This window comes from Dysidea avara, chromosome 1, assembly GCF_963678975.1.
Source record: "Dysidea avara chromosome 1, odDysAvar1.4, whole genome shotgun sequence".
Lineage (NCBI taxonomy): Eukaryota > Metazoa > Porifera > Demospongiae > Dictyoceratida > Dysideidae > Dysidea > Dysidea avara.
In genome coordinates, this window is record NC_089272.1 from 16756435 (window position 1) to 16776271 (window position 19837).

General features: G+C 37.5%; 1 protein-coding gene across 2 annotated transcripts; it reads left to right on the forward strand.

The window, feature by feature from the left end:
* Nucleotides 1-465: 465 nt before the first annotated feature.
* LOC136258218 (2-Hydroxyacid oxidase 1-like) lies at nucleotides 466-17509 on the forward strand. 2 transcript variants are annotated; one of them, XM_066051549.1, is made up of 7 exons: nucleotides 466-1024; nucleotides 1797-1993; nucleotides 4632-4783; nucleotides 5554-6086; nucleotides 6139-6297; nucleotides 6353-6422; nucleotides 17320-17508. In XM_066051549.1, exons 2-7 carry the CDS (start codon nucleotides 1860-1862, stop codon nucleotides 17388-17390), a joined length of 1119 nt encoding a protein of 372 aa, XP_065907621.1. In that variant the 5' UTR covers nucleotides 466-1024; nucleotides 1797-1859; the 3' UTR covers nucleotides 17391-17508. The 2 variants fall into 2 exon arrangements, with proteins under 2 accessions (XP_065907621.1, XP_065907629.1); XM_066051557.1 differs by lacking the exon at nucleotides 466-1024 and adding an exon at nucleotides 1381-1403 and having other exon boundaries at nucleotides 1802-1993; nucleotides 17320-17509.
* Nucleotides 17510-19837: the final 2328 nt, after the last annotated feature.

Genomic DNA, 19837 nt, shown 5'->3' on the forward strand with positions numbered 1-19837 from the left:
AAAGAAAACAAAAGATAAAACAATGAACATTGCCTATTACCAGCCCACGTATATCAGTACAGTCGTGCATAGCGACATGCACATGGGAAAAGTCTCAAGATCGCGTGATCAAATTAAATAATTCATATAGGTTGAGGCATTATTATTATTATCATCACAACTGTACAGAGGCCAGCACTGCATTAGGCATTGCTCCACAAATACAACACCATGCCAATTATTAGCATTTCTGTTTTGCCCAGCGACACCTCTCAATGTCAGCATATCACTATTTTCAATGCTTGTGACCCAAAATACGTATCTCCCCCACAACACGCATGACATTCAGTTCAAATTTATACAAAACATCTTGCTTGTGTAACACCACCAACAACAACAGAGATAAATGAGTCTCTGAGCCACTCTGGGTCACGGACACAACTAAACACTATTGTTCTCTGTTGCAGACCTTTCTCCTGAACACCCTGGATAAAAAATAAACCACATTCTTAGCTACTACTGATGGATACAGTACAATGCGCACACACACACACACACACATCGTTCAATCTGCACATGCCACAGGCTTGAAGCCAATGAAAATTAAAGGGGAAATCCATTACCACAACTGTTTCAAATTAAATCAAATGTTCCAAAAATTCCAGGCTACAAGTGAGGGGAAAACAGAACTAACATTAGAGACAGTGCATTGTTAATGTCAACAGTACATACCCAGGTTTAGGAAACTATGAGGATTGGCTATTATATTAGAGAGATGACCACATATTTGCAATTGGATGACAGGAAGCCAGTCCGACTGAAGAGCATTATTTTTAAAATAAAAGTTGCAGAACCTCATGCAGAACGCAGTACTGAGGTTCTTGCCCACATCCCCTATTTTCGCAGGCCCGGCCACACAGATACTGTATGTTAAACTGCAATGAGAACCCACAATCGAATTCGATTTACGGTAATGTACGTATTTGCAGCTCACTCATGGTGAATAGACGTCATTGTTTCTCCCTATATTGTTAGATCAGAGCAGGTTATCTCATTAGAAAATTAAATTATATCACTGGTATTAGCTATAACGTACGTAAGTAACCATTTCAATAATGCATGTTGATAACTGAACTCAGTGTCCTCCTAGGCCCTTCCTAGGCGGACCGACTGGACCGTCCGTCACAGTGGTAGCCAGCTACTAGGGAGTCTCACGTAGCAGTACTCCAGTACCTGTCGTATAGTTTTTTGGCCGGTGTCGCGACTGGTTCGCAAAGTTTCGGTTTAGGGGTGTGGCCGTCACTGATGCAGCCACAATGTCACACGTCAGTGATGGGTGCAACCTTACGTACAACTAATCGTCTCGATCAGTGATAACAGGTTTTTTTAGCGGAGAAGAGTCTCCATACTGCTAGCTACCACCGGTACGAAGCTCTATGTTCGTTGACGGCGCCCGCTCCTAAAGCCGGAACGGTTTGGGCACTTCAGCATTCAAAAATTTACACTGAGCGTGTTGTAGAAAACAGTCAGTTAACACCATGCAATCAAATCGCGTTGTTGGTATAATCGGACCGGAACTGATGTACTCGTGATGTTTTCTAATTGTATCTTGGATACTTTCAGTACTGTTGTCAGTGATGTCATTGCTTCAGTTGTGACATTCCATTGTTACAACTCTGTGACACTTGAGTGACCAGACCCTTCCTCTCTATGTAAAAGAGCATGCGGCCCTAGCTGTATAAAGTCTGTAAACTACGAAATTTGTTTGGCTAGTTTTAAACTTGTTGATTTCATGTAGCTAAATGTCTATACTGTAGGCTAGGTAGCTCAATACTCTACTGACTGCAGATTTATAGTACATATATTGAATCAGATACAGAATGTCCAAGCCAGTGTGTTTGGAAGACTTTGAGGTGCACTGTTCCCAGACACTGGACAGAAATATTTGTGATAATTTCTCTTCTGGTGCAAACCAAGAACAAACTTTAAAGGATAACAAGGAAGCATTTAAGAGGTATGTACCCTTGCCATAACATACAGCTAACAAGATGTATTCCTGATATAGTGATGTGTTGTACATGTACTGTGAGTTCAGGTTACAGCAGCATAAATATTGACTTCATAGAATTGTATCTTATCACTACTGGGAAATTTGGCATGGAAATCCAATGAAATTTTCAAAGAAACCTATGAAAAATCAAAATTTCATTGGTGTCCCCAATGAAGTTTTATTTTCATAGTATTTTCCTCGCTATTTTCATTGGACAAATCAATAAATATTCAACCAATGAAAATTCTATGAAAAATAATTTCATGGAGTATTCATTGGTAAAGTTTCAATGGATTTTCATAGGTTTAGTATGTGAAAATGTAATGGAAATTCTTGGCCACCCATTGAGATTTTGACTTTTCAAAGGATTTTCAACATTTTCAGAGGGTTTTCAAAATTGCTTTCATTGGGTTTTCATGAGAACTCTTCCAGTAGTGTTTGTATTTTTGATATGTTGTTTAAAACTTCTTTACTAGTTGGAACCTTGTCATTGTATAATAAGATTACCTGTCTAAAGTCGCCATAATTATATTGATAAAGAAAATCCCTAACATATTATTTCCAAAGCAGAAATATGGTCAACCCCAATAATGACAGGTTTTGCTGTATCCTAGTAGTATTGCTCATCATTTCATTATGTGGTCTTGTACAAGTTAGTATTCATATAGGATGCGATCCTATGTGCAATCATTTGCAATACTGTTTCATTCACCAAAAGACTGTGATATGTATACACCAGGGTTGAACTACAGTAGGACAGCATGAGAGTAATCTGACCCAACATTTAGGGCAAGATTTTAAATATTTTGCCACACAAAGATTGTCAGCAACACTACAGTGAAAGGCATTTTATAGGTATATTTTATTGTTACAAACACCAGGAAGCTTTCTCATACTAAATTTCAAGCTCATTCATACATTCCAACAATTGGTAGAAATGATGTGGCATATCAAACAGCAACATGCAATGGTAAATGTTTCTCTTACACTCCAGCTGGACTAGTTTCAACCTCCAGTTACTACCATGTACCCATAAATTTTCATAGTATGTATGGTATATTTTATGGTTACGCAGTTTGTCAGAATTTTTGCATTGTAAATTTCACAGATGTCTCTTAGCCCAGAGTTTTGTGCTTACAATTCACATAAAAATCATGGATCTTTGTTGCTCAATTCAAAGATTACCACACAGTCACAAAGGGTCTGCAGTGATCTTTACTGCAAGCGTATATAATACTGATTGCTAATACATTTCTGAACCAAATAGCACAGTAGTGGCAATCTCTTTGTGTCTAGTCTTGTAGTAGGCCAGCTTTTTTCATGAGCCATGCCCGCTTTAATATCAGGAACATGTGATACTGTTTGTAAGCATATGTGCGGCCACACTAATGTATAAGTTGAAATTTGTTGATATGCATGAAGCCACACCCACTTACAGGAAATGTATCTTGCTGTGGGAATGATGACTAAGGACTAAGTGAATGATATTCAGAAAACTAATCATCCTTGTACTAGTTGATGGTATCCACTAGTATCAAGACTAAAGTGATTCTTCTTGCATGTGTTGACATGCATAAATTTTCACATGATAAAATTTCACGGTAGCTTTACTAACCGTGAAAACCAGGAAAATTACATTTCCAGGTGTACAGTATTTTTCTGGCTAATCACATAATAATAGTAACCTCCAGTAATAATGTACATCACAACTTCTTGAGTATATGCAGTTCCAAGTGGGGAGGGGGGACAGGGGGCATGTCCACCACAAACAAAACTTTAGACAAGATTGAAATACTCTAATAGAGCAGTCAGTCAAATACTCTAATGGAACAGTCACCACACATAACACTATTGAGAATCCTCCACAGTTGTTGATTGTAATGAAAACTAGCATATTCAGTACCATCTTATGCATGGCCTGCTAGGAATTTTGCAGATAAAATACACATGGTCCATTATGCCATTCTATATGACAATTGGCTCATTACTGGACTACTTATGACTGTCACTGATCCCTACAAGTCTTGATCAGTGCAGATCACTTAGAAAGTTTATATTGTACTTTGCATGGGAAGATCAAAATGCTGCTGCGTACCATATTTTCCAATTAGCTACATAACTGTACTGTACGAGTCATACTGCATAGTTTTGTTCATAATTAGGAAATTCAAATTCAGTTATACAGAGAAGTTATGTAAGGAATGTTACAAAAGCAACCCCGTTCATACAACTCAATTGATCATGTGTGTAAATCACTAAAACTATCCAGACTAATCCTACCAGTTTGTTCTATGATTAGATATTACATAGACACTTACTGATAGTCTGATCACTGAATATTGAAGCAGTTTGAGCACGCAAGAATCTGACATTGCTTTGTATATCAAAATTAAAAGTCTTTTATTATCTCAATAATCTGACATCCTTGCTAATCTGACACACAATTTTCTTATCCCAATGAGTGTCAGATTATAGAGGTTTGACTGTACTGAAGCTATAACACTCAATGTTTAATTTAGCTGTTTTTTATTACTTTTCAAGCTTTTGAATGTATCTCTTATATTGGGCAGCATTTATTGATGCAGTGAAATATATTATATAGGTATCGACTTAGACCAAGAATGTTAAGAGATGTTTCAAATGTTAACATGAAGACTACTATTATGGGAAATGAGATAGACTTTCCCATTGGTATTGCTCCTACTGCTGTGCAGAAGATGGCCCATCCTGAAGGGGAAGTGGCAACTGCTAGAGGTTGTTACTATACATTTTGCATGTACTATACTTTGTGTAAATGCAATAGTGTTTACAAAGTTTTTGATGTTGTAATGGTGACAACGAGATAACTATAGAAGCTGTAGTATTTCCCAAATAGCCACATCTTTGCATAACAATGCTTAAAAGATTGAGTGCATTTTCTTGATATGAATGGCTGAGCAGCAAAATGATATTATTGCTTGTTTCCAGTGGGTATGTGAGTTTACTTGTATGCTATGCAGTTTATAATTCTTTCAATTTATGTGATTCTAGTAATAAATCTTCACAGCACTCTAGATAATTATACAGTCCTATTACAGCATAAATTAAAAATGGTATTCTCTTAACAGTTGCAAATAAAAAAGGGTTTTGAAAAGTAATTATATATTTAGCTAAATGATCACTTGGGTGCGCACAATTACAAAGGTAGGAAGCGTTCCCCTATTTCCAGGAAACAATGACATTTTATATAGAAGTTTCAAAATACCATAACTGCATACACATTACATATCATGTATGAGTTATTTTGTATCTGTGTCACAAGGATTGCATCACTGAGCAACTAAGATAGTTATTATGCATTCAATTATGCATATTTGTTTTCAATAGTTATTTGACTGATCTTTTAGAATAAACTATCTCAGGGAATGACTATCTAAAACCATCAAAATCCTTCCATACCACTGCTAACAAACACAGTTTGCAAATCTAACTGCATACCCGTAAGTATATACCCATTGTCTTATTTCATGTCATTTATTGTATAGCTTCCTCATCAATGAACACTTGTATGATACTGAGTACATGGACTTCAACTTCCATAGAAGAAGTAGCACAAGCTAATGGTAGTGGACTAAGATGGTTTCAACTGTATATCTTCAAAGATAAACAATTCAATATGGATTTGATTCGACGAGTTGAACAAGCTGGATATAAGGCACTAGTGGTTACTGTAGACTCACAGAGGGTGGGTAAAAGGCTGGCTGATGATAGAAATAGATTTAATGTACCAAGCCACTTAAAACTTGCTAATGTTAGCACAGACACTTTACAAAGTGTGCAGAGTTCAGTTTTAACACAACAACAGCCAGAGTCTGGGTTGCATAAATCTACACAAGTCCTGACAGAGAAGAAGTTAACATGGGATACTATCACATGGGTGAAGAGCTTTACTAAACTACCAGTGATAGTGAAGGGTGTTCTCACTGGTGAAGATGCCAAGTTGGCTGTACAACATGGAGTGGATGGGATAATAGTGTCCAATCATGGTGGTAGGCAGTTAGATGGAGTGTTAGCAACTGTACGTTGTGTTTAATTAGTAGTATATTTACCATTGTATGGTTCACATACAGATTGATGCACTGGGAGAAGTAGTGGAGGCAGTAGAGGGTAGGGTAGAGGTGTATCTTGATGGAGGAGTAAGACAAGGTACTGATGTGTTAAAAGCATTAGCACTTGGAGCTAAAGCAGTGTTCATTGGTCGACCAGTATTGTGGGGATTAGCTTATCAGGTGAGTGATATACAAGTACATGTGTACACATGTATTATAGTTGTTTGAGTTTTAGGGACAAACTGGTGTGGAGGAGGTACTAAATATCATAAAAGAAGAATTCAAACTTGCAATGGCTCTGTCTGGTATGAGTTGTTTAGCTATTACGGATATGTGTATACTATAATTCTTCTTTAATTGTAAGTAAATTTTGCATGCGAAATCATGCAAAACTCTTTTTTGCTACTATACACAACTATTAACTTTAATTTGATCTCACATTAAACTATGCTGTTGTTGAAGTTGATGTCAAAGTTTCCAAGTCTGCATTGACACTAGCTTTAGCAATGAAGCTATTAATTTCAAACAGACATGAAGCCTTGCATCAAGCATCATGAAATGTAGCAAAGCAATATTTCTCTCTAACCTCTTACGTATGTAAACACTTTGAGGCTATTGGTACAGACCCTTTGACTAAAATAGGTAGTAAACTTGAATGAAAAGAATGTGGTACCATGAAAATAAAAGCTGCTCTAATAGAGCGGTGATGATGGATTCTAAGAGCCATCACACTTTCCCTTATTCTATAATAGAAAAGTCAGTTGTGCCTCACTTACTTTTCTAGGGATATATATACTTTAATTTGTAGATGTATACTAGCCTATATCACCTGCTGTCATGAAAATCAACTTTGCAGTTAATATGTAGATCATCACAGATCACGTATAAGTACTCCTACCTGTCACTAAGCTACCTATGTTGCACAGAGAAATCATTTAAGAAAATTAATGTATATACAAATACAGTACCATATTTTTCAGTAGCAGTTATTTCTTTATTCAACACAGTTTCCATGAATCCACTGACCACACCATTCTCAGCTTCTCCATATTCTCTATACACTCACAGTATTCATGCATGATCAGTATCAACACCTGCTGTGCCTGTGCTAGATCAATGGTGCAATGAGTTGCAGATTTCTTCTTACCATTGTTATCTGCTTTGCTAGCTTTATATTTTACTTTTTGCTTAGCCAGACAGTCTGTGTTTTTGTTTGCTTAACCCCTCTTGTTTTTTTCTACTCCCTTCCTTCTCTCTCACAGTGATAGTCCTTCTACACTGGTTAAGACCCAATGTTCTAGAACTTTTCTTCTTCTCAGGAACTACAGGATAGAAATTACATTTGTTTTCTGAGAGCTTGGTGTACTGTATGTGCTGAGTGGTGATCCTGGCATGGTGTATTTTGAAACTGTGCCGGTTTTTTGACTATATTTAGAGTACTAGAGGGTGAAACAGACATCTTTGGTGTTAAAATGAATGTTTAACCTATTTTGAAGGGTGATGGCATTAGCATGAACAAGAGTGACACCAGAAGAGATAGTATAGTTATACTGTTTAGTGACGGGGGAACAGAATCGTCTGTGTTACTTTTAATGAAGTATTCTTGGTACTTTTCTGCAATTAAATGCCATGTATCATTTGTCTTAGAATAAGTTTTAGCCATTCCAGCACCTGAACAAATCACCCTATTTGTAAGTTATAATTGTTGTTCCACGCATGTGAAATTACTACATGGTCTGATATAATCATCCATATCTTCTAGGAAAAAGAAACTATGGGTATCAAGACACACGGTAGTGTGTCGTGCGGCCCAAGAAGCCGGCGCGCAACCCCCGTGAGTATATTGACAGGAAGAAAGAAAACACAATTTTCGCACCTCCGTAGCTCTGTGCTGCCTTGATGAAACAAGACGATTTTTGCTGTGGACACTCCCTCCAACTTCAGCACTCCACATTCCAAATTTGAGCGAAATCGCTTCAGAAGTTCCCGAGATATGCGACTGCTTAGTTTCTTGGTTTTTTTATTATTATTATTTTTCTTCCGCTTTTCGTACACTTACAAAAACTGCTATAAAACGCGAACGCCATATCCGATTGCCTTGAAATTTGGCACACAGAAGGGGGGTATAAAGGCGCATCTCGGCACCAACTTTGGCTGGAATACGATAAACAGGCAAAGAGTTATGAGCGATTATTCACTAAAAATAACACCAATATGTTGTCACGCCTACAGGGTAAACCGCGTATGGGAAGAAGCTGAAAATCGGTGGGTGAATAGGTTAACTATTAAACCTCAAACCTTTTGTGGTTTGAAAGGAATCGAGCTAAAAATCAGGAAGATACAACGAAAAAACCAACAGTGTGTAACAATTACGCAATCGAGATTAGCTAATAAAAAAAACGACTGTTTGCCACGCCTACCAGATAAACCGCTTGGGCTAATGCTTTGAAAATTGCTGTACAGATGGAGTAATCATCTTAGAAAGGCTCATCAATGGTGTAGGAGAATCAGACTTAAAGCCACGGAGTTATAACACGAAATCCAACTTGGTGTAGCAAGTGCGAGATCGAGATACTCTAATAGAGTAGTCATCCTAATAGAGCAGTCACCCTGAAGAGAATTCAAGAGATCAGCTAGAAACAAGTAACCTGTATAGAGATTGGCTACAAACAAGTCACCCTGTAGAGAGATCAGCTACAAACAATTCACCCTGTAGAGAGATCAGCTAGAAGTAGGGAGTTCATGCAACTATGGAAAGAGATAGTTCAGCTAGAAGAAATCACCTTGTAGAGTTCAGCTACAAAGAAACCACCCTGTAGAGAGTTCAGCTACAAACAAATCGCCCTGTAGAGAGATCAATAGAAGAAGTTACCTTGCAGAGAGTTCAGCTACAAAAAAACCATCATGTAGAGAGATCAGCTACAAACAAATCTCCCTGTAGAGAGATCAGCTAGAAGAAGTTACCTTGTAGAGAGTTCAGCTAAAAAGAAACCTTCACGTAGAGAGTTCAGCTGCAAACAAATCACCTATAGAGAGATTAGCTAGAAGAAGTTTCCTTGTAGTGAGTTCAGCTACAAACAAATCACCCTGTAGAAAGATCAGCTAGAAGAAGTCACCTTGTAGAGAGTTCAGCTACAAACAAATCACCCTGTAGAAAGATCAGCTAGAAGAAGTTACCTTGTAGAGAGTTCAGTTACAAAAAGACCACCATGTAGAGAATTCAGCTACAAACAAATCGTCCTGAAGAGATATCAATAGAAGAAGTTAACTTGCAGAGAGTTCAACTACAAAGAAACCATCATGTAGAGAGATCAGCTACAAACAAATTTCCCTGTAGAGAGATCAGCTAGAAGAAGTTACCTTGTAGAGAGTTCAGCTAAAAAGAAACCATCATGTAGAGAGTTCAGCTGCAAACAAATCACCTGTAGAGAGTTCAGCTACAAACAAATCTCCCTGTAGAGAGATCAGCTAGAAGAAGTTACCTTGTAGAGAGTTCAGCTACAAAGAAACCATTCTGTAAAGAGCTCAGCTGCAAACAAATCACCTGTACAGAATTCAGCTACGTACAAACAAATTACCCTGTAGAGAGATCAGCTAGAAGAAGTTACCTTGTAGAGAGTTCAGTTACTAAGAAACCACCATGTAGAGAATTCAGCTACAAACTAGTGACCCTGTAGAGACATCAGCTAGAAGAAGTTACCTTGTAGAGAGTTCGGCTGCAAACAAATCACCTATACAGAATTCAGCTACAAACAAATCACCCTGTAGAGAGATCAGCTAGAAGAAGTTATCTTGTAGATAGTTCAGCTACAAACAAATCACCCTGTCGAGAGATCAGCTAAAAGATGTTACCTTGTAGGTAGTTCAGCTGCAAACAAATCACCCTGTAGAAAGATCAGCTAGAAGAAGTCACCTTGTAGAGAGTTCAGCTACAAACAAACACCATGTAGAGAGTTCAGCTAGAAGAAGTCACCTTGTAGAGAGTTCCGCTACAAAGAAACCATTCTGTAAAGAGCTCAGCTGCAAATAAATCACCTGTAGAGAGTTCAGCTACAAACAAATCTCCCTGTAGAGAGATCAGCTAGAAGAAGTTACCTTGTAGAGAGTTCAGCTACAAAGAAACCATCATGTAGAGAGTTCAGCTGCAAACAAATCACCTGTAGAGAGTTCAGCTACAAACAAATCTCCCTGTAGAGAGATCAGCTAGAAGAAGTTACCTTGTAGAGAGTTCAGCTACAAAGAAACCATTCTGTAAAGAGCTCAGCTGCAAACAAATAACCTGTACAGAATTCAGCTACGTACAAACAAATTACCCTGTAGAGAGATAAGCTAGAAGAAGTTACCTTGTAGAGAGTTCAGTTACAAAGAAACCACCATGTAGAGAATTCAGCTACAAACTAGTGACCCTGTAGAGACATCAGCTAGAAGAAGTTACCTTGTAGAGAGTTCGGCTGCAAACAAATCACCTATACAGAATTCAGCTACAAACAAATCACCCTGTAGAGAGATCAGCTAGAAGAAGTTATCTTGTAGATAGTTCAGCTACAAACAAATCACCCTGTCGAGAGATCAGCTATAAGATGTTACCTTGTAGGTAGTTCAGCTGCAAACAAATCACCCTGTAGAAAGATCAGCTAGAAGAAGTCACCTTGTAAACAGTTCAGCTACAAAGAAACCATTCTGTAAAGAGCTCAGCTGCAAATAAATCACCTATATACAGAATTCAGCTACCAACAAATAACCCTGTAGAGAGATCAGCTAGACTAAGTTACCTTGTAGAGAGTTCAGCTACAAAGAAACCATCATGTAGAGAGTTCAGCTGCAAACAAATCACCTGTAGATAGTTCAGTTACAAACAAATCACCCTGTAGAGAGATCAGCTAGAAGAAGTTACCTTGTAGAGAGTTCAGCTACAAAGAAACCATCATGTAGAGAGTTCAGCTGCAAACAAATCACCTGTAGAGAGTTCAGCTACAAACAAATCTCCCTGTAGAGAGATCAGCTATAGAAAAAGTTTCCTTGTAGAGAGTTCAGCTACAAACAAATCACTCTGTAGAAAGATCAGCTAGAAGAAGTCACCTTGTAGAGAGTTCAGTTACAAAGAAACCACCATGTAGAGAGTTCAGCTATAAACTAGTGACTCTGTAGAGACATCAGCTAGAAGAAGTTACCTTGTAGAGAGTTCAGATACAAAGAAAGCATTCTGCAAAGAACTCAGCTGCAAACAAATCACCTGTACAGAATTCAACTACAAACAAATCACCCTGTAGATAGATAAGCTAGAAGAAGTTACCTTGTAGAGAGTTCAGCTACAAACAAATCACCCTGTAGAGAGATCAGCTAGAAGAAATTACCTTGTAGAGAGCTCAGCTACAAAGAAACCACCATGTAGAGAGTTCAACTGCAAAGAAATCACCCTGTAGAAAATTCAGCCACAAGCAAATTGCCCTGTAGAAAGATCAGTTATAAGAAGTTACCTCGTAGAGAGTTCAGCTACTAAGAAACCATTCTGTAAAGAGCTCAGCTGCAAACAAATCACCTGTACAGAATTTAGCTACAAACAAATCACCCTGTAGAGAGATCAGCTAGAAGAAGTTATCTTGTAGATAGTTCAGCTACAAACAAATCACTCTGTTGAAAGATCAGCTAGAAGAAGTCACCTTGTAGAGAGTTCAGCTACAAACAAACCACCATGTAGAGAGTTCAGCTAGAAGAAGTTACCTTGTAGAGAGTTCAGCTACAAAGAAACCATTCTGTAAAGGGCTCAGCTGCAAACAAATCACCTGTACAGAATTCAGCTTCAAACAAATCACCCTGTAGAGAGATCAGCTAGAAGATGTTACCTTGTAGATAGTTCAGCTACAAACAAATCACTCTGTTGAAAGATCAGTTAGAAGAAGTCACCTTGTAGAGAGTTCAGCTACAAACAAACCACCATGTAGAGAGTTCAGCTAGAAGAAGTTACCTTGTAGAGAGTTCAGCTACAAAGAAACCATTCTGTAAAGGGCTCAGCTGCAAACAAATCACCTGTACAGAATTCAGCTTCAAACAAATCACCCTGTAGAGAGATCAGCTAGAAGATGTTACCTTGTAGATAGTTCAGCTACAAACAAATCACTCTGTTGAAAGATCAGTTAGAAGAAGTCACCTTGTAGAGAGTTCAGCTACAAACAAACCACCATGTAGAGAGTTCAGCTAGAAGAAGTTACCTTGTAGAGAGTTCAGCTACAAAGAAACCATTCTGTAAAGGGCTCAGCTGCAAACAAATCACCTGTACAGAATTCAGCTACAAACAAATCACCCTGTAGAAAGATCAGCTAGAAGAAATTACCTTGTAGAGAGTTCAGCTGCAAAGAAATCACCCTGTAAAAAATTCAGCCACAAACAAATTGCCCTGTAGAAAGATCAGTTAGAAGAAGTTACCTTGTAGAGAGTTCAGCTACAAAGAAACCATTCTGTAAAGAGCTCAGCTGCAAACAAATCACCTGTACAGAATTCAGCTACAAACAAATCACCCTGTAGAAAGATCAGCTAGAAGAAGTTACCTTGTAGATAGTTCAGCTACAAACAAATCACCCTGTAGAGAGATCAGCTAGAAGAAGTTACCTTGTAGATCGTTCAGCTACAAACAATTCACCCTGTAGAGAGAGCAGCTAGAAGAAGTTACCTTGTAGATCGTTCAGCTACAAACAATTCACCCTGTAGAGAGAGCAGCTAGAAGAAGTCACCTTGTAGAGTGTTCAGTTACAAAGAAACCACCATGAGAGTTATGTGATAAATATATGTATTTATATATATAATTTGTACATTTACTGATAAAATCAGAAATATCTAAAGTACATCTGCTTCATCTTTTCTTCTTCCTGTGGCAAAGAAAAAAATATAGGTTAAAAAGTCCCAAAGCCGGCCTATTTGGGGTATGCAAATACAAAAAGAAGTGAAATCTAATCCAAAACCGCCAAACTGTAAAAAAAAGTGTGCGGCCCTCAAAAAGGTTGTGGTGAAAAAAGATCTGAAATCCAAGGTGGCGGCCAAGAAATGGCTGTGATGGTAGGTTAATGGTAAAAGTTTTAATAACGACAATTCAGGTGAATTTTGTACCAATTGACCAAGCGGCACTAAAATTCACCTGAATTGTCGTTATTAAAATTTTTACCATTAACCTACCATCACAGCCATTTCTTGGCCGCCACCTTGGATTTCAGATCTTTTTTCACCATAACCTTTTTGAGGGCCGCACACTTTTTTTACAGCTTGGCTGTTTTGGATTAGATGAAACTTTACAGCAAGAAGGTTCAATAGTTGCTTTATCCGAATGTGCAAAAAAAATTATTTTAAAAAATTGTTGAAATTTTTCATTTGAGTTTTCCTACAAAGTTTGCTTGTGTCCAAAAGGTAGGTTTTTCAAGATCCAGTCACATATACAACTGACAGCAGTGTTTCAGCTATGTTTACAGATTTACAATGGCATTCTCTCAAACATCAGCGATATAATATATAACAAGATTAAAATTATTCTACATCATTTACTCATCATCAGTTCTTAAAATTCCTGGCTACTTTTCAAACACCACTTATCTCACCCGCCACCACCACCCTCTCCATTTTGAGATCCCTTTTAGTAGAACAAATCACTATAAATTCAGCTACTATCCCAGATCTATCCGTGATTGGAATAACCTACCCATTGACACTATAGAATCTCAATCTCTGGAAGATTTTTATAATTTAATCTTATTTGGTGATTTGTAACTTCCCTTTATAACTGTACTTTTCAGTATTTATAATCAAAATCATAATGTCACTAAATTGCCAATATCACTTAATCAATTGCCTGCAATGCAATTATTGAACATAATAGGCTTCACAATATTACCGCATAGGCGATATTTATCATGTTTTGCAATAATTATCACACTTATCATCTAATTTGTGTCTATTCTGGGCCTCATATTTGATACAGTTTGTGTATACTATCGCTACCCATGTCAATAGGTTATCTTATTAACAGAAAAGCTTTGTTTGTAATGTAATTCTCAGTGAAAACAAACACTCATATTAACATTACTGACTTTCCAAACTTTGTAGTTGTATTTCAATTTTCAAATGCAATATTGCACTAATTGGATTAAATAGCTCATGAAATAATCGCATATCACAAATTAAATATCTCCCAACCATACACTAAACAATGAATCATCACATTCTGGGTAGTTAACTTGGATCAAGCTGCATATCTTGAGCTAATGGCTGACTCAGATGCTTCCTTGAAAGACAACCACAATTTGTTTTGAATAAGGTGATCTGACAGGTTTTGTTAGAATGGATACAATGAAAGGTGACAAATCCTTAGATAACTATTTTGTAAAGCTAAAGGTCCTAAACAGGGATATTATTGTACTTGGTCATCAAGTTCCTCAAATGCTAACAAAGAAAGGCGAGAAGAAAGTCAGATCTAGATATGCCACATCAGGTAACAAATCTTAAGTTACCACAGTAGGGTGCATTTAATACAATAAGGCGCACTTCCCCCCCGCCGGTTTGTTATATTAGATGCCAAGAATCTTAATGTGGAGTGGACAAAAGGGGGACAATGTTTGTCACAAGTATTTCCAAGGTAGGGTCATCACCAAATATTATTTCAGTGATCTGTTCTAAGGACAATAGTCCCAACTAACATATTCAGTGGTTTTAAGTGTACCCCTTTAATCCAAGAGTGAACAATTCAACAAGAAAGCCATACCTCAGTGATCAATTCCAGTGATACTATCATTTCATTTACTACAGATAAAGTGGCCCTTTTGGTATTTGACACAGAGAAGGCTACAATTTGCATGAGCTGTTTTTTTTTTTCACCACAGCTGTTTGCTTCTGTACCTTACTATACCCAACACTTGATACTACTTCCAGGAATTCCATTAGATCTCTTCATGTAAGGCTTAGGACCTGGCGTAATGCCGTGCTGAATTCTTCCAAATAACAGATTTTTGAGTGTTGACATCATATTCCTTAGCAATCCGGTTTACACTGGTACGTTCCTTGTTTTTAGTTGCTTCACTGCTTCCATTGCCAAAACCATAGATTTTCTCATCCCATTATAGTCACTTCTTGGGAGACTGTAAGGAACTGAAGAAACTGAGTTTTGCTTAATTTCATGCAGGTGTTCTGTCACACTGCAGGTGGTCCCCCGCTACATATGGTCTGGCTGGACCAACTACCGCGCCTCAAGTAGTCTGGCCAGACCATGTAAAATTGCTGCAGATGGTCTGCCCTACTGCAGTTGGTCCCCCAATGAAATCTCCACTATCAACTTCCCAGTCAGTACTAGCTCAACGTCTTGACCAAAACGCTCTGCCCTCCACAAAATATGAGTCCTAAAGTAGTGAAGCAAAATTTGAGTAATGCATGACCTATTCTTAAACATATAATTCTGAACATTGCATTGTTTTGCATTTGCACGTGGTTCTTAATTCATGTAAAGCGTTGTACCAGGCACTGGTGTCCCTTTCGATCCCCCCTTACAAAAATATTAACAAAACATACTCTAATAGAGCAGTCAGTCAAATAGAACAGTCACCGCTATGACATGTCTTAGTGTCATGTAGTCATCCACATGCAGTTGCCAGCAGTATGTGATAGGATATCATTAAGGTGTAACTTGTAATGCTCAATTTACCATCTCCACTTTCCAGAGGCTATGACACACCAACTGAACAATTGGCTATAGTTTTCTCAGTTCTATAATAAAACATGATTTAATCTCTACACTCTGATTTAGGCTGGAGTATGGGTTAGACAGCTGTTCTACCAATGGTGAAAACTATTAATATGCTTGGATATATAGGCTTGGACAGTGATCAGGAACTACTAGCTGCATGTTTCACGCCTCATATGCAGCTTCAATAGCTATAGACAATAATTTTTTTAACATGCCGGCATGCCCTAAAATGTTAGTTTCATCCAAAATGGTATATACAGGCAGGCTATAGCTGAAGGGTTCTATTCTAGTCTTAGTGTAAGCTTTAAACTCTCCATTAATGATACTAGAACTAATGCAGAATAGTGACCTTAAGTGGTTCTTACAAGCCAATAAGTTAGTAAACTTAAAGTGTGCATCCTCATGGAATCACCTTAGAAAAACTATGTAACATACGTAACAATAATACCCAAGAAACAACATACACAATTAGTAGCAATACTATTATGACCATGTAGGATTAAAGATGATTAAAATATGGATCAGTGGCGGATCTAGGATTTTTAAAAGGGGGCTTCTGAAAGTTGGTATAGCTGAATAAGGCATCTGGTGACATTTTTTCCAGAAAATGTTGAGATTTTAGAAGCTCTGAGATCGGATTTTTAGGCTATTTTTTAGTTAGCAATTATCCAATGCTTTAAACTGTAAATACTATAGCTAACTATAGGGTAAAAAATTATGGTGACGACAAGCTGTAGCTTTGATTGCTCTATTAGAGTAGTTACCTGACTGCTCTATTAGAGTACCTAGATTGTTTTAAATGCAGTTGGAGATGAAAAGTGAAGTGTTGCTAAGGGTTTAATAGCTATATATGGTGTTAGTCTAGTGCAACTGCATGCATGCTACTGAAATACAGTGGTATATAGTTGTTTGCTATGACAAATTGTCAGTGCAACATTGTTTATGTATTTGGACTGACCACTGAGCTAAACTTAAAGGGGGTTTCTGTCAAAGCCCCAGAAACCCGTCTGGATCTGCCACTGTGGATTGAAGCAATAGAAGGAGGACAACAAGCTACGTAAAAACTGTTACCTCATGTAACACTTTCTGTATACTTCAGTCTGTATAATCATGTAATTTTTAATGTCAACAATATGTTGTTAAACTGGTGATATTAGGTACAAGGGTGGCCTACACTATCTACTATGTAATTCATGTTTAGCACTGGACGTTATTTTTCTGTCCATGCACAAACATCCATGAACAGATCCCAAACTGTTATTATTTTGGTACGTAACTGTTCAGGTAAAGTATTTTGTCAACAGCACTGCTGAAAAACAGTTCATAGAACTGATGCAATTATCCACTAAACAATCATTAAACAGAAACATTATACATTATAGCTACTGTGTGCTCTATTAGAGCAATTCATAGGGTGTTTATAATGTGAAATATAGTATATTTGTTCATACTGTGAAATACAGTGTTTTTGCTTTTTTTTGCAGGATGTGCCCAAGTATCTGACATTCAGCGATCACTGCTAACCCGTGAGACAAATTATTACTGTAAATTATAACACTGTAGTCATAATTATTATGCATAATTATATCAAGCATGAAGAAAAGAGATGAAATAAGTTATGTATAGCAAACATCTGTGTAAACAGTTTTAGGATCCAGATGTTCTGACTCTGTAATTATAACATTTACTGGACTGAATCTCTGGTGTTAGAATGCTTTGCTCAATCTAACAGGAAATTTACATATAATTAGAGCAGAGTGTACAACAACATCTCAGTTTCTGGATCACAATTCAAGGTACAGTAGACCCTCAGTTATTGGAACCCCATTGTGTCTCAGGCAACAGTTCAGATAAGTGAATTTGTTTGGATAACTGAAGCCCATACATTGATATACAGAGCACTGCTGAAATACTCTAATAAAACATACCCTTGTACTCAAAATACTCTAATAAAACAGTCATTCCCAATTTCAGATAAACAAGGATAAACAAGGGTTGGATAACTGAGGGTCTACTGTAATGTGTGATATAACGGAGTATTTGGATATGATGATTAAATACTACACATGTGCAATTCTTAAGGCACTGTGGAATTGCCATGCATAATAAAAATATCATCATGTACTGTAATACAGTTATATATCCTATTGATTCTGTAACAGTCATTATATGAAGAGAAAGAACAAAATAATACTCTTGTAGAAAATAGAACTTTGACATAGTCATTTTGGGAAGGAACACCAGCACCATAACTTTGTTGTTATACTTTAGGGTTGCTTGTAAATGAGTACTGTATCTGATCAGCTGAATAACAGAATATTAGTAACTGCAAGAATCCATAATAGAGAAGGGTTAGAGTGTATATGCATTGCCTTCACTATGTGTTTTGAGAGACAACTTCAATATCTCAGCTAATGTGAAAGTGACAATTAAGTAACACCTCACAACACTGGTGTTCTGTGCTATATTGTTTGTATACATCTCACAGAACAGCTAAGTGGATGAAGAAAATATTATATTTTGCAGTTTGCATGCACATATGTGACCCAGGCTGGGAAAACTGGTCTTATCATCCATGTCAGCAGATTCAATTTTTCACCAAGAACACAAAGCTACATGAATAAACTATCTAAGTTCACTATCAAAATCAGCTAGACTTGAGTGGTCTGCTTTTGCTGGCTGCTTTTCCCAAGCCCAGTGGCAATCCATACGTGCGGTGTGAGGCCTTAATGGAGCTCTGGTCAGCCTGGGGATGACTGTATGTGGCTGTACAGCTCTGTGGTGTTGAATGAGTACCTCTGCTGTGAATTTTCTTTCATTTTAGCCAATTTTGAGACCTCAATGGCCCATAACTTGGCCTAATTCATTGCTACGCCTTCCTTTTCAATTTTTAAACAGCCTCTTGACCTTCTTTTGGGCACCCGCCACCCTCCCCTTTTGGAGCTTGCCTGATACAGTCAACCACGGTTTAAAACTATCTAAAATGGCGGGAAACTTAGCTGCTGGCTACTTGTACAGTGGATGCTGTGGAAGGTAAGGAATTGGTGTAATACGTGGTACACATAGCTTTTACCATTGGCGAGCTACAACACACTAAATATTTAAAACCGGCATTTCTTGATACTTTTAAATAGGCGATAAGACCCCTTTTCCCAGACTGGATCACATATTGTCATTGCTGCATGCATGTCGATATACAATTGTGTAAAGTACTAATTATAATCTTAAAGTTCACACAGACCACCAAGCAGAGATATAGTGGCATCATGCTGTGAGTATCCAGTCAGTCTTACCATACAACTCAAATTATGTGTATAGTAGATGTGAAGCTTAGGCTATTATGCTCTTCAAAAGTGAGCATATTAATTTTCTTGTTATAGCTATGTCTGTACTATGTCAAGTACGTAGTAGTTAGTAGCCAAGTATAATAGCTTGAGGCAAATAATGTGAGCAATTCAACACTGACTGTAATAATTCTCATCATTCAGTCCAAGTTAATGTAGCTGTAGTACTAATAATAAGAAGTTGATCAATTGATCATGACCTACATTCCTTCACTACATGTATATGAGTGCATCGTAATCTGTGAAGCCCAGCAACCCATACAGTTTTGAGTTCATGAAAGAGAATTTTATCATTGCATAATGCCGACAGTAACTTCTGTAGCCACTTTTGGGAATTGAGTCTATCACACATACTGTAAGTGTACTTACCTCATGGATGACTATCTGTAGAATGATTCACTGCATAATTGCATTCTGAATCAAAGTTGTAAATGTAGCCTGCATTTCAGCCAGCAAAACTTTGAAGTTATGGAATGTGCAAAACCAAAATTGCAGCTGTAGTTACTAATATTTATATGGATTTAGCTATGCCAGCTGCAGTATACCTGTCATCATGAAACTATAAAGTTGACTTCAAAGGAACATAAACATGTACATAGCAGGAGCAAATTCCAACATCTCCACTCTGAGACCTCAGCTGGTAGCTATAACTACATAG